This window comes from Catharus ustulatus, chromosome 12, assembly GCF_009819885.2.
Source record: "Catharus ustulatus isolate bCatUst1 chromosome 12, bCatUst1.pri.v2, whole genome shotgun sequence".
Classification (NCBI taxonomy): domain Eukaryota; kingdom Metazoa; phylum Chordata; class Aves; order Passeriformes; family Turdidae; genus Catharus; species Catharus ustulatus.
The window spans coordinates 14027798-14041354 of NC_046232.1; the positions used below are offsets into that span (position 1 = coordinate 14027798).

Here is a 13557-nt window from a genome sequence, read left to right on the forward strand (position 1 = left end):
CCTGCCAGATGTTTTCCCCCCCTCAGCTGACTTTTAGAGAGGACTACCTCCACCTGCTTCTCAGAAAAGACCCTCTTGAAAATGTTTGTGTTTCTGGTGGGAGGCTGTCTGAGTTTAATCTGGGAGAAAGGCAGAACTGGCCAAAGACTGCCTGGGAGATGAGGACTGAGCTCCTTTCACGCCACACAGCATTGCAGAGCCTGTGGCCACAGCCAGGCAGCCACGCTGCTGCCAGCATCGCTCCTGTGCTGCTGATAACAGGGGACCCTGCTCTCTGGGCCTGCTGATCTGTCACCTTCCCCGCCTCTAATATTTACTGAAAACGCTCCTGCGGTGACAGATCTATTTCTGTTTTTGTTCTCCATAACATACCTGCCAGACTGCCCCAGGCGACTGAGGAATTTGTAATAAAGGCAATGTTTCCAAACTGAGCTTGGTGCTCTCCTGCCAGCAGCACTTCCAGCCAGCAAAGACTAGCACCCTGTTTATCCATCCCAGTTAGAGACTGGATAAATATGACTTTTTAAATTTAGGCCCTAAGCTTTTGTTGAGAGGTTTCATTTGCTTTCACTCTTTTTGCACGACCCATTTCAGCCATGTCTTTGTTCACTGATGTGTGCAGTGAGGGGCGATGACTTGGGCAAGGATATTCAATGGCTTGGTTGTAAGTTCCATGCTTGAAACTGTGGATAAACCCATGTTATTTGACTTTTCCAACATGCTGGGAAAGCAGAATGGGGCTGGGTGGTAGGGCATGACATCCTCCCTCTGTGTGCTGTCCCTGGCATGGGCTCTGCAGCCATCTGGTTGTGCCACAGCTGAGCCTTTCCTTCTTCTCCACAGACACATAGAGAACTGGAAGAACTTGCAGACACTGAACGCCGTTGACATGGAGCTGTACACGGGACTCCAGAGGCTGTGAGTATGTCCTGTGCCTTGGGGAGGGGAATGGGCCTGGGCAGCCCCTTGCTTCCAGCAGAGCCACAGCTTCCTTCCCTCTGCAGCCTCCATGCTGCCAGTTTGAGCTGCTGGATCTACTCTGTTTTGCTATGGGAGTCCACAAAATGGAGATGAAATGCTTTTTTGGTCTTGGCTGGGTCTGTGAGGAGGAGGATTGCTAGCTCCTGACAGCTCTGTCAACACACATCAGCCCTGACCTCTCCTCTCCCCTGCTGTTCTCGTTCTGGACTTATGTGTTGCTCTGACTCATTCCAGCCCCACAATGTAAAATTCCAGCTGTCTCCACCAATCCCTCATTGCTGGGCTGTTGGTCCTCATTTAGTGCAGTTGCCATCATGGTGGTGCTGTGCAATACGGGAACTGCAGCTCCCTGCACAGCTCTCTGAGCATGGACAGGTCAGTTTTGTGCGTCATGGAGGGGAAACTTGGGTCCACAGGGCTGAAGGGACTTTGCATATGCTTGGGAAGCCTGGCCAGGCAAGGATGCCACCCAGTCTCTTAATTCCCCCTCCTACCTCCTCTGGATCTGTGAGTGCCTTGGATGCTGCATGTGTGATGCAGAGTATTGCTCAGGGCTGATCAGAGACTCTAATAATGTGTTTCACTGGGAGCTTTACATTAAGGACAGCTCCCACGTGGGCTGGAGGAGCTGTATGGGGCTGAGCACTCAGTAACCAAATTCCAGCAAGCTGTACTTTTAACACACAAAACCCTGGTAAGCAGGCTGGCTGTTGTTCTCAACACAGCAGCAGAGACAGCAGATATTTACAGAATCACAGAACATGCTGAGCTTTAAGGGACCTACAAAGATCATCAAGTTCAACTCCTGGCCCTGAACAGGACAATCCCTAATAGTCTCACCATGTGTTTGAGAATATTGAGAAATCCTGGTCATAGTACTGATAGAGCTTTTCCAAAGTAGGCTGTGAAAAGGATTCTTCTTCCTTCAAGATCCAGAATTCCCTATGGAGAATACCCTTCCTTATCAGAGCTGCAAGCAGCAGGGTTTCCTCTTGGGTATGAAGATGGGAGATGACTTTGCTGTGGTTAGGTTTCCTGTGCAGTGCTGCTTGTGGAGCTGGAGGGAGAGCAGAGGAGCAGGAGATGGCCTGTGCCACCCCACGAGCCTTGGTGGATGTGGGAGCAGAGCCTTGCCCAGCAGCAGCTCTGTGCTGAGCCAGTGCCGTGTTACCTTGTCAGATGGAGATGAAAAACCTGAAATTCTCTCTGCTCATAGCTCATCAAGGCTGCCTGGGGACAGATGTTCCTCCTGGGAATGGCCTGGGAGGAGTCACAGGCTCCCAGCACACCTTGCTGAGCAGGGCTTTAGAGCAATTGTGTGCCTTGACTCCATTGCTGCCCTTCTGCATCTCTCTGCAGGACAATCAGGAACTCAGGACTACGAAACATCCAGCCACGAGCCTTTGCCAAGAACCCCCACCTGCACTACATGTAAGTGCCAAGGGCTCCTGTCCCCTTCTGCCTCTTCTCCCTGTGGAAATGTGGTTCCCAAGGTGGGTCCCCTGTGGGGACAGCAAGGAGCATGAAGAGGAATGCTGGTGGGGAAAGAGAGGCAGAGGTGGGAAAGGGCAGGAGATGGAAAAGCAAAATGCACAGGGAAGTGGAATGGGCTACAGTGCAGGATGGGGAGAGCTCCTGCTGGGAAGCTGAGGGGTTTGGGCTCCTAACAACTGCCCTGGCTTTGATGGCTGCTCTAACGAGCATCATTACCAGCCTGGTGGCTGCTGCACATTTCCCTTTCTGCGGAGTTTGGGGGCAGCAGCCCGCCCCAGCACACAGCCAGAGCCTGCCCCGCTCATTAGTTTTTAACCAAAGGCTGCTTTTCTGACACAAATCCTGGGGTATTCAGCTGCCAGCTCTGCTGCTAATTATTGACTTAAAGTGGTGTCTGCAGGGGATGTGGGGTAGGGATGCTTTGTGCGGAGAGGTTGGAGCTCTGTTATCCTGGGACATCACACGAGTGTCCAGCTGCTGGGGCATTGTTAGCTAGAGTGGTTCGCGGGGAATTTCCACATCCTGGAGGCCAAGGGCACTGTTTTCTTTTCTAGATGTGTATTTGCTTTTCCCAAGGTGACAAAGCAAAGCCAGAATTTCAGGCCACTGTGCAAGGCGCTCCGTGGGTTTGAAATATTTTGTCAGAGTGGTTGTGTCCAAGATCAAAGCCCTCCCTGCTCCACTGTGGATATGAAAGGTGAAAAGGGTTTGGTGAGAGGCCCTGGCCTCGGGCACGAGCTGATGGGCTGAATGGGAGGTTGTGTTTATCCCTGCTTTTTTGAAAAGTGCTAGTGGCTTCTTCAGTGAAAAAAGTGCCTCCATTTGAGTGTGTGGGCGCATTGGGCCATCGATACAGACTTGTTCCTGGGGCAAGGAGATGGATGCGACCTGCAGAGCAGGATAGATTTGTCTTTTGATGTCTGCTCAGAGATGATGTGAACTGAAAAACCCCAAAAGCTTCCTTTTTGGAAAACCATTTACAGTTGCTAAGTGACAGTAAAGTACTTGCTAAATAGAAGATCTGCTGTACCAAAGGGCATGAATAGTTGAGGGCATTGTGAACATGAACTGAGCCTTTTTGAGCCTGAAGAATTGCATATTTTCATAATAAACCCTCGTTATTCTGACCACTGGGATATTCCTGATTTCTGCTCTTTGTTATTTTGATTTGTAGCATTTATTTTGTGTTTTCTGTAGTTGTTTGTTCCTGGGAAGCCTTTTCTCTGAACCACTCTCAATTGATTTTTCTTTTTTTTGAGGGTTGTTTGTCAATTGTGCAATTGCTGTTTATGTATCTAGCAGATAAAATTAATAATATTTGATTCCTGATGAAATTAGTTTGGTTGTCGTAGGAGTTTAAAGGCCGTGTATGCTTGCTTTGAGGCTGAAATGTGCCATTAATGTGTACACAGGCAATTGTTGCTGCTTTTCCCCAAAGTGTTTGTTTTTGTCTTTTGGAATTACTTTTGTGAGTGGAAAAAACCCCACATCCATCTTCTGTCAAGAGTTAGGATTGGTACGTGGTGATGAAATATGTGTTTGTTTACTGCTTGGGCCCTGTAAGATTGATCATGTTCTTAACATCTTTCTTCCCTTGCCTTTTGGAGCTTGAGGCCAGTAAGTATATTATTTGTTTGGTGTTTGCCAGTGGGTTTTGATGCTGTTGCTGGCAGTGTGGATGTTCCCCGTGGGGGATGCTGGACAGCTCAGGATGGAGACCTGGTGCTTGCAGGGCTGGGGACTCCCTGCTGCTCCCCAAAGGCTCTCAGCCTTTGATGCTCCCTTGCAGCCAGGGTGGCTCCCGAGGCTCTGCACAGCCTGCCAGGTGCTGGTGCCACCTGGGATCCCCTCCATGGCCTCAGCACTCTGCCAGCACATCAAGGCCTCTCCTTGGCTGCTCTGTCTCCCTGGGAGCTCAGCTCAAAGGCCTGACATTTTCTGCAGCCTCTGCATGTAGGAGCCAGGGATAAAAGGATTAATGGAAATGTCACTCTGCTGCAAGTCTTGGGCTGCTGTGGCCAGGTACAGTAGTGGATGGAGTGAAGGATACTGTCCCAATCCTCTTGTGGTGGGGCTGTGTGCAGGCTGGGACCATGGGGCGCTGCTTTAGCCTTGTGGAGTTACTGCTGCACAATTCTGCTGCCACCCTGGTTTTCTCTCTCCTTTGGTGGCTGTTTGGGTGGTTGCTGGTGGAGCTGAATCAGTAAGGTGACAAATGTGTCTAATAAATGATAGAGTGCCTTCACTGCCAGGGAGGGTTGGCACAGGGTGGTGGGGGCCTTAGGCTGGACCTTTGCAGGGTGTTACAAGCTGGGTTTGAGCACTTTTATCCACTTAAAACTTGTGTACAAATTCTGAGGACTCAAAAGCTTCTTTCCACCCCACACACACCTCCCTTCCCATCCTGGGTTAAATCAAAACTTCCTGCTGAACTGAGTTTTTCCCCAGTGCCTTTCATCAAGGTTTCCTCCTCTCAGATGGGCCAGATAGCTCTGCCTTCTCCCAGTAACATCTATTTCTGGCCCTTCCTCTGTGCACGCGCTTGTCTTCAGACCCCAGCTGTGCAATCACAAGCAGATCACTTATCCCAGCTCTAATTGCAGGAGCTCAGGTTTGTGAGGGTTTGGGTGCAGCTTGGCTTGGTTTTTCCCCCTTCCCCATCACAGAGTCAGGGAGGAAAGGCAGGAAACCCACGAAGGGGATTTTCAGCATTCAGCTGCTCAATTGGTAAACCTCAGAGTGCTCCAAAGTGCAGCCTGGCAGGGTCATGCCTGTCCTTTTAAGGTTTGAAATTAGCTGTATTAAGTGCAAGGGGCTTGAGGCCGATGTAATCAGTGGAGGAGAGGTGGGTGACTGTCAGCCAGAGGTTGAATCTAGAAATAGCTTTGGTTTCCTCTTCCTTCTCCTCGAATGAGGACAATTAGGGCTCCATAACCTGTCTGGTCATTGGAGATACGAAGCCTATCACTGCTACAGAGATAATCCAAAATATAACAGTGGATTCTGCAACATGGATCTACATCTTCTGCTGGTGGTTGGGCTGAGACAGTTCAGTCCTTCTACAACAAATACTGGCTGGGTGCTAAATAGAGGTGGATGTGTGTCTGATCTAAACTGGATATCTTCCTGTCATGTATCCTTACTTGAGATCATCTCAGTGGGGGAAGTTGCATTGGTAGGCTCCTGGTCCAATTTCTGTGCATGTTTTGCAGCCCTTTGGCTGTTACAGGGATGGTCCTGGACAATCTCATGCACTGGATGTGAGGACCAACAGGTCTGGGCTGTGGAAAACTGAGCCTTTGTAGCCAAGGTTTCTGGATGTTAGTGTTAGCAGGTGGTGCAGCTGAACAGAAGAAATGTTTGTGTTGACAGAAAACCTTTGGCTTGAGGCTGTACAAGAAAACTCTAAGATGGTACAGTTCCTAAATTTGAGAAATATAAACCATCTGAATACATATTTACTGTGTTGCTGTGTTTAGCACAGCTTAGAGAGGAAAGAGCCTTGCATGCTCTCACTCTCTGTCCTCCTAATGACACTGGAAACCTTTGGCCAATTTATTTCAACTTGATAGAGGGTTACAAGTCAAGAGGTTATCAACTTCCTACTCATATCATGAAACTAAGCAGAGTAAAGAGAAGTTGTTATAGTGCCTTGTGGGGGAGAATTCAGCATTAACATGCTCCTCATTAAGCACTGGGAACTCCACAGCAGATCTGAGCTTCACAGTGCACCAGGAATTGGTGCACAGGGGAGGAAAGGACTTGCAGTGGCTGTGGGACAGTGCAGCTGTGCATGCAGGAGAGCAGGGCCCCAGCAGGCTGTGCCTGCAGCCAGACAAGTTGATTTTTGCAGTGCCTGAGTCACCCTTTCCTGGGAGCAGGTACTTGAGAGGCTGTGATTCCCTCTGAATGTTTTCCTGGGCGGCTGCGTACTCAACCAGCCAGTCAGGAGGCACTGCCTTGTATTTGCAGAGGGTAATTGTGCACACCTTATTTATTGTGTAGTGAAGAAAACAAATTAAGGCTCTGTAATTACAGAGACAGGCATGCTTTTAAATAAGGCTTAAGTAGTCAGATTTCTGTTTAGAAAATTAATAATTGCTATTTCTGTCTGCATCAGAGGCTCTTCTTAAACTGTCTTCTGGAGGTTTATTTGTGCTCTAAATTGGTTTGTGGGCCAGTCCAGACACCACTTCTATCAAAGAGCACTCTCTGTGCTGCCTGCCAGAGTGAGGACAGGGTTGAAGATCACGCTTTCCTTTCCAGTCTTCACCCAAAGGTCTTAAAATGGAGACCCTGGGCTGGTTCATGCTGTGTGCAATTGTTTTTTTTAGTTTGGTGTGGTCAATTGACCAGCTTCACAGGTGTTTTTATCTGTGTGATCATGTTGGTCTCTTTCTCCTCAACACGAGGACTGGGGAAGGTGCTGGCAGGAATGCTGCAGGGACATGCTTTGCTTTTTAAAGACCGAGCTGGATGATACATAGACTTCTTTTCATGGCAGATTTGATTTGTGATCAATCTGTAGCTTCCCAGAATGTTCTTTGTAGGTTGTGGTGTTTTCTGAGGATGGGGTTTGGGTTCAGTGTTCTGGTTTGGTTCCAGGCAGTTGTGCAGTGCCAGATGAACTGGTACCTTGGTGTTGAATATAGTTGGTAGGTTTGGCATGGGGATTCCCAGAGTCATGTTACAGGTTTAGGTTTAGATAGAAAAAACACAAGGCTGCATCCCCTGAAAATGAAGGGGGCTGAGGTAGTATGAAATTGGTGAATTACCCCTCTGCCCTCTTCAGTGCTGTCAGAACAGGACTCGTAGCACTCCAGAAACTGAGCCCTGTGTGCATTCAGAGGGCTGCAGACAACCCTCTACCAGGCTGGCAAGCTTCACTTTCCTTGCTCTGTGTGTCTGAGAGCTTGATTGAGATCTTAGACTAAATAAAGAAATAAACAAAGTATCAGATGTTGAATTATTCCAAGCTGAACACGGTTTCCTCTTGGTCATACCTCAAGGGTCACTTTCCCTGCTCAGTGGTTAATAATCTGTTGTCTTGCTCTGAAAGAGCCATTCTTAGATATGAATCAGAGTTAAACTCTATCTTGCTCCATTCCATAACCAGCTCCAGGCCCTGTGCCTGCCTGCAAACCTCCCACTTGACTCTGGATGTCCTATTAGCCTTCTGACTCCTTCCCAATGGTGTCTTCTCTGTCCTTTCACCACTGCACTGCTGTTCATTTCCATCCTGACAGTCTCCTCCTAACCCAAAGTGTTTTGCTTTAATTGGTCTTGATTTCCCAAATCAATGCAGCCTCAGAAGGCTGTGTGTATCAGCTGGGCACGATAAATGACAGTGTGCTAGCTCCTAGTTCACTGGGAAGGTGGAGTAAAATGTATTTACCTAAACACCTTCTTGATAGTTTAATGTGCTTTGTTTTGCATTTCCTAAAGAGGAGTTAAATTTATCCATGAATACAGGCAAAATAGGAAGTATGAGAAAGATTTAAACAGCCTTTAAGTTCTAATAGGTGAATATTCCTTTACTGTCCCTAAGCAGGCAGAAGCTGAGGTACCTTTTGATTCCCATTTGTACTCCAAGGATATTCCTGCTCCAACCCTTTCCAAAATCAAATCACTGTGCTGCTATTTACTTAGGGAGGCATTTTCCCCCCATATGTCTCCAGCCCTATAAAATTCTGGGCATGCTTGTAGCACAGCCACTAAAATAAACAGCTGTAACATCTCCTCTGCTTCCATAAACTTTCCTGTTCTGCTCCCCATCTGCTTTGTCCCCTGGATGCCAGTGTAGTGCAGGTCCTTGCTGATATGCTAATTGGCAGCAGGGGTTTGATGGCATGTTTATTCCCAGTTTACTGCCGCAGGTGACTGATTAGCAGTTAACTGCAGCTACTCTTTTTGCTGCAATGGCAGATCCTGCGTTTTACCAGCCATGGTGCACAAGGCCAGAGGAGAGCCCAGTGCCCTGCAGGGCTGTGGCTTCCCTTCAGGATGTAATCATTTGACCTGCATTCTGAGGGCTGGGTAACTATTCCTGTGGGCTGCCTTGCTTGCCTGTGGAGAGGGTTTGTTGTACTGTGATAAAAGGGGGAGCAGTGAGTTGGTGACTGATGTACTCTATTGGGAACTGAGAGAGAGTTTCCAAGTCAAGCACTTCATGCTTTGTGCCAAGATTTGTCCTGCTTCAGTTCCCCATCTCAAAACCTGGAATAACATTTATTTTCTCTGCTTTTATTTGATCTGTTTGAGGCATAACAACTTGTATGATTTCTAATGAAACCTGGCCTTGAGCTGTAGGATGCTGTTGCAATGTAAGTTACAATAACTCTGTCACAAATAAGTTTTGAATTCTCAGATGTCATGTCTGCCACTCTGGTACCTGGGCTCTCAGGAATTCACTGTGGGTTTGTCTCTCCTTTCTTCCCTTGAAATGTTGAGATGATCTTTCCAGTTACATTGTGAGAGTTATTTCCCTTTCTGAAATTTGATCAATTGTCTTTTGACTGACATGTGAAATGGGTAGCTGTGGTTTTTGAAAAGGTCCTGTTTTTTTCCCATTCACTCTTTAAAGTCTGCACACAATGCTGGGAATGTTTAAAATGAAGCTGTTCTTACAATGATGTGAAGTTTGTGTGTTGGTTTTTGTATTTTTTAATTGGTTTAGAGTTCTTTTTGATAGTTTGTTTTGGTTTTATTTTTTGTTTTTTTTAACAAGATTTGAGTAAAATGTGATCATCAGACAAGTTGATGGGTTTGGGAGAGTTGGTGTCTGACCAAGTCTTGGCTGTGCAACAATGGCCTGGTGGATGTGTCTTGTGGTGAGCTCCCCCTTCTAAGAGTGTCACACCATTCCTCTTGGATGAGATCCTGCACATGAGACATAGTTGTACCTTGGTTTAACCTCACCACATCTGAGACCACCAGGAGCACAGAATGAACTGGTTTCTGGAGATTTGGGCATGGCAAGGAATGGATCTTGTTTCTTGGCTCTGAGATCACTGCAGCATGGAGTGATGCCTGGAAAGGCTGACCTGGAACAGAGACTAGACAGAGCAAAAGGAATAAAATAGGCATTTATTGAAAGGATACACTCTGGGCAGTGCAAGAGTCTGGCTGGGGCTACATCCAAGTCAAATCCAAGAAGGATCCCTGTCACAAATTTTTACACTTTTATAAGTTTTGGTTCATCTACATCTATCCAACCACAGCTTCAGGTTATGAAATCTCAACCCCTTGGCTTGTCTCTTACTCTTGTTTAGGCTTCTTGGGTAATGAGTGTCCTTGATTTTCTAGCTGGGAAGGGACTGCCTTGCCCAGCTACCCTGTGAAGAACTTATTAACACACCTAACACGAAGTTTGAGTTACACACTAAGCAGCAGAGAGTCTGAAAAACATAAAAGCTAAAACCCAAGGCACCAGAAAGGGATCCAGAAAGTGCCTCTGACTGTCCCTCTTGCTTCCTCCCCAAAGCCCATGCTGCAAAGCATTTCTTACCTGCCTGTGCCAGTGTGAGAGGGAAAAGGAACCCTTCGTGGGAGGTGGTACTTGAGGACATGGAAACCTGCTTGAAAGCTGCTGGGGGAATGAGAGCCATGGCAGGAAGAGTGGAAGTAAAGTGACCACAGAAGTTATCTGTCCTGGGATTTTTCTTTCCATGATCCTGGTTTACTGCCAGTATGATCACAGGGCTGGTTTTCCCTTTTTGATATACTGGCAATAAGCACCAGGGCAGAAAAATAGAAACATAAAAATCATATGGTATTTGAGCAATAAATACGACAGGGCATGAATGATGGGACATTAATTCATGATGGTGTGTGACAAGGCAGGAATTTAAATGTCATAAGTTAGGCACTCGTGAGTTTTATTGGAATTATAAAATTTTATTAGAATACCGGTCAAAGGGTGGAGTTTCCCACCAACCCCTCCCCTTATTTGTATTTGGGAAGGGGTGAGCTGTGAATTACATCAGATGCAGGAGGCTGTGGGGTGTGTTGTGAGAGCCAGAGGTGTGTTTCCCCGGGGAGCTGTGGGTGACCGTGTCTTTAGCCGTGCTACTGCCAGAACATGGTGGTGTTTCGTGGCCGAAGCCACGCTCGGGCATTCCGTGCCCTCTCCCCGGGAGCTGTGCTGTGGCCGGGGCTGTCCCTGCCCGCGCCCTGCGGGCCGCGCTTCAGCACCACGGACAGGGGCGGCGGCTCCTCACCGCCCCGGCTGCTCTGCCCCCGCTCCCTGCGGCAGCCTGGCCTCTGACCCGGCTCCCTGCCCTGAAACCTCACAGAAACCTGCCCTGCCCTCGCAGCCCAGCCTGCAGTTTGCCCCCTGCCTCTTCTGCCCTTCTCTTGGAACGAGCTCCTTCCCCTTCCATCCCCACCCCAGGCTCTTGGGCTGCCTGTGCTCTCCTGGCTGCAGCTGCAAGCTGGCTCAAGGCATGGCGTGGGAGCTTGCCTGTGGGGTGTCCAGGCTGATTTCACTGCCAGCAGTGCCTTTTTTTCTTCCATCTCTCCTACTGTGCAGCCAGCCTGCCCAGCTGCCTGTTTGACAGCTGCAATATCCCTGGAAGTGTTCAAGGCCAGGCTGGATGGGTCTCTGAGCAACCTGACCTGGTGAAAGGTGTCCTGCCCATGACAGGGGATTTGGATTGAGATGATCTCCAAGGTCTCTTCCAAGCCAAACCTCTCTAAGATTCTGTGAATACTAACTTTCTGAGCTGCAGTGATTCCTGGCACTGACTGTGCTCTGCAGTGTGAATGGATTTGTTTTGCTGTCTGGGGGTTTCTCACATGAGTAGTTCTCTAGGACATCTGCCATCCAACCTCGCTGCAACCACAATCCATGGGCTTTGGCTAAATGTTTGCTGTATCCAGTTGTGCGTGTTGATAATTGTGGGTAATTTGCTGTCTCAGAATAATGAAGGAATGCCTGCTGCACTCTGAAGCACTCAGTGCTTTGTGGTGATTAGTCTTTTCATTTGAAAATATTCCTCACAGTGACCAGCAAAAGATAGCTCTTTTTAAGTACATAATGTATTGAGAAGAATGGGTAAAACATAACTTTTGTGTGCAGACATTCCTGTTTGACAGTGTTAACTGTCAAAGGCAAAGCGTGTTTCTGCTTTTGGAGTGGTTTTAAGTGTGGAGTGTAGCAAGCAGGCTTCACTGGGCTCCGGCTGGATGAAGTCACCACCAGTTCCCTGTCCCCCTCTGGCAAACATGCCTGGGGCTGTCAGGAGTCACATCACAGCTCAGGTGTGGCTGCAGGCAGGTCTCCTCTCAGAGCAGGATTCCTCCCTGTGTGCTCAGCTGCTGCTAACAGCTTTTTGGGCAGAGCTGCTCCCATGCCCGTGCTCAGGTGTGTCCCAGCACCTGCTGTGTCCCTGCTCCCCATGCCCACCCCACAGACATCAGGGGGAGGCAGCAGCCTGGCGTGAGGCAGGTCCTGCCTGGTGCTGTCTGTCTCCCAGGCTGAGTGTTTTTCTTGTCATTTGGTGAGGCATAGCTGGAGCATGTCAGCCTCACCTCCTGCTGCGGCCAGGAGGCTCTGCACAGCATGGGAGGTGGCAGCTGCCAGCTCTGCTGGTTCGTTTGCCCTCATGGACACGTCCCCGTGCTGGCCCACTGCCCCTGCCTGTCCCGTCTCTGGTCCCTCGTGGTGCCCAGCTCTGCTCCCAGTGCTGGGGGTGCAGGCGGCTCTGTTCCCTGCCGACATGGGGAGAGTGCTGCAGGCTAATGCCAGGCTTTCTTTTCATTAGCTGCTGTAAACACAGGGCTCTGGCAGCAGCCTGCTTTCCTGAGCCCAGGAAGACCATTTTTCCTTTTATCTATAATTTAGTGAAGTGTCAAGCAGCAGAAGTTTTAATGATAATAAGCAGCAGAGGAAATTTATTTATTCGCTGCAAAGGTAGTTTTCATTCCAGGGTTGTTTTTTCTACACTTCCCTCACAAGAAATGTTGGCTGCTCATGTAATCTCACTCCCAGTGTGTTCAGGCTACCTTCCCTGAGAAGCTCAGCACTACAGTTCCTGCTTGGCTAAATGGCTTTCCAACCCCTCTCCCACGCATGACATTGGGGCCAAGCAAACTGAGAAAGGAGAAGCAAGGTAAATACAGTGAGGTGAGAGCATTCATGTGCTTGGTGAGGTGTAATGGGATTCATGAGTTTCCCATCTTCCTCCTGTTGCTGTGCATCTCTTACATCTGCTTCCCAGACCAGCCTCTGTGATGGATTTGACTGCTGAGGAAAAGCAGGGAAGGGCTTTTTTGGGATGCCATGTAGCGCTTGCCTTCTGTCAGCCTATGAAGATGCCAGTGCTGACTGGAGATAAAAAAGTGGATTGATGTCATGTAGTGGGACCAGGGCTTCTTTCTTAGGCTCAGGAAGGCAGAGAGTGGAACTCTGGGCTGGCCAGAGGGGAGCAGGGGATGGGGATGAGTCTGTGGCAGGGGCCAGGCTGGAGAGAGAAGATTGCAACAAGGGATTGGAGCAAGGAGTCTTTAGGGAAGACTGGGGAGTGAAAGGGGGATGGGGTGTAGAAGAGGTGACAGGGAAATGGATCTGGAGAGGAGAGGGAGGATTGACTGGGGTAGGGAAGAAACACGTGTGTGTGGGAGATCTGCAGGTGGAAGCAAGAGTAAGGGAGGAATGGATTTGCTAGGAAATACGTGGGAACTGTGCCTCTAACCAGAACCTTCCTCACCCCTTTCAATGTGGCTTTGGAGGCAATATTAGAATCTTCCTAATTATTTTTCTTGGACGAGTTTTGCTATCCTGATGATATTAATTATTCTTAAAGGTCAACAGCACTCACTTGAATCCCCTTCTGTTCTATCATGTAATCAGTTAATTAATTGGAAACCATTTAGCAGAGTCTGCCGAGAGCTTAGCCTGCCGTATGCCCTGTTGTTTTGCTATTGCTGGATGTATATATATATAGTTTTGTATTTATACCTCTTCCTCTCTTCAGAGGCTCTGCAGAGCTCTTGGTACCATCCCAGTGCATCCCAGACTCTGGCACCTCTCCCTGAGTCAGGAAAATTGGGGCTCAAGCCCAGCTGTTAGTTTTCTCTCTG

General features: G+C 48.5%; 1 protein-coding gene across 3 annotated transcripts in view; it reads left to right on the plus strand.

The window, feature by feature from the left end:
• The window catches only part of NTRK3 (neurotrophic receptor tyrosine kinase 3), a 216594-nt gene that overhangs the window by 31633 nt on the left and 171404 nt on the right, over positions 1 to 13557 (plus strand). For all 3 annotated transcript variants that reach the window (XM_033070941.1, XM_033070943.1, XM_033070944.1), the window contains exons 2-3: positions 844 to 918; positions 2341 to 2412. In XM_033070941.1, the coding sequence (XP_032926832.1) occupies positions 844 to 918; positions 2341 to 2412 (147 nt within the window). The remainder of the gene's footprint in view (positions 1 to 843; positions 919 to 2340; positions 2413 to 13557) is intronic.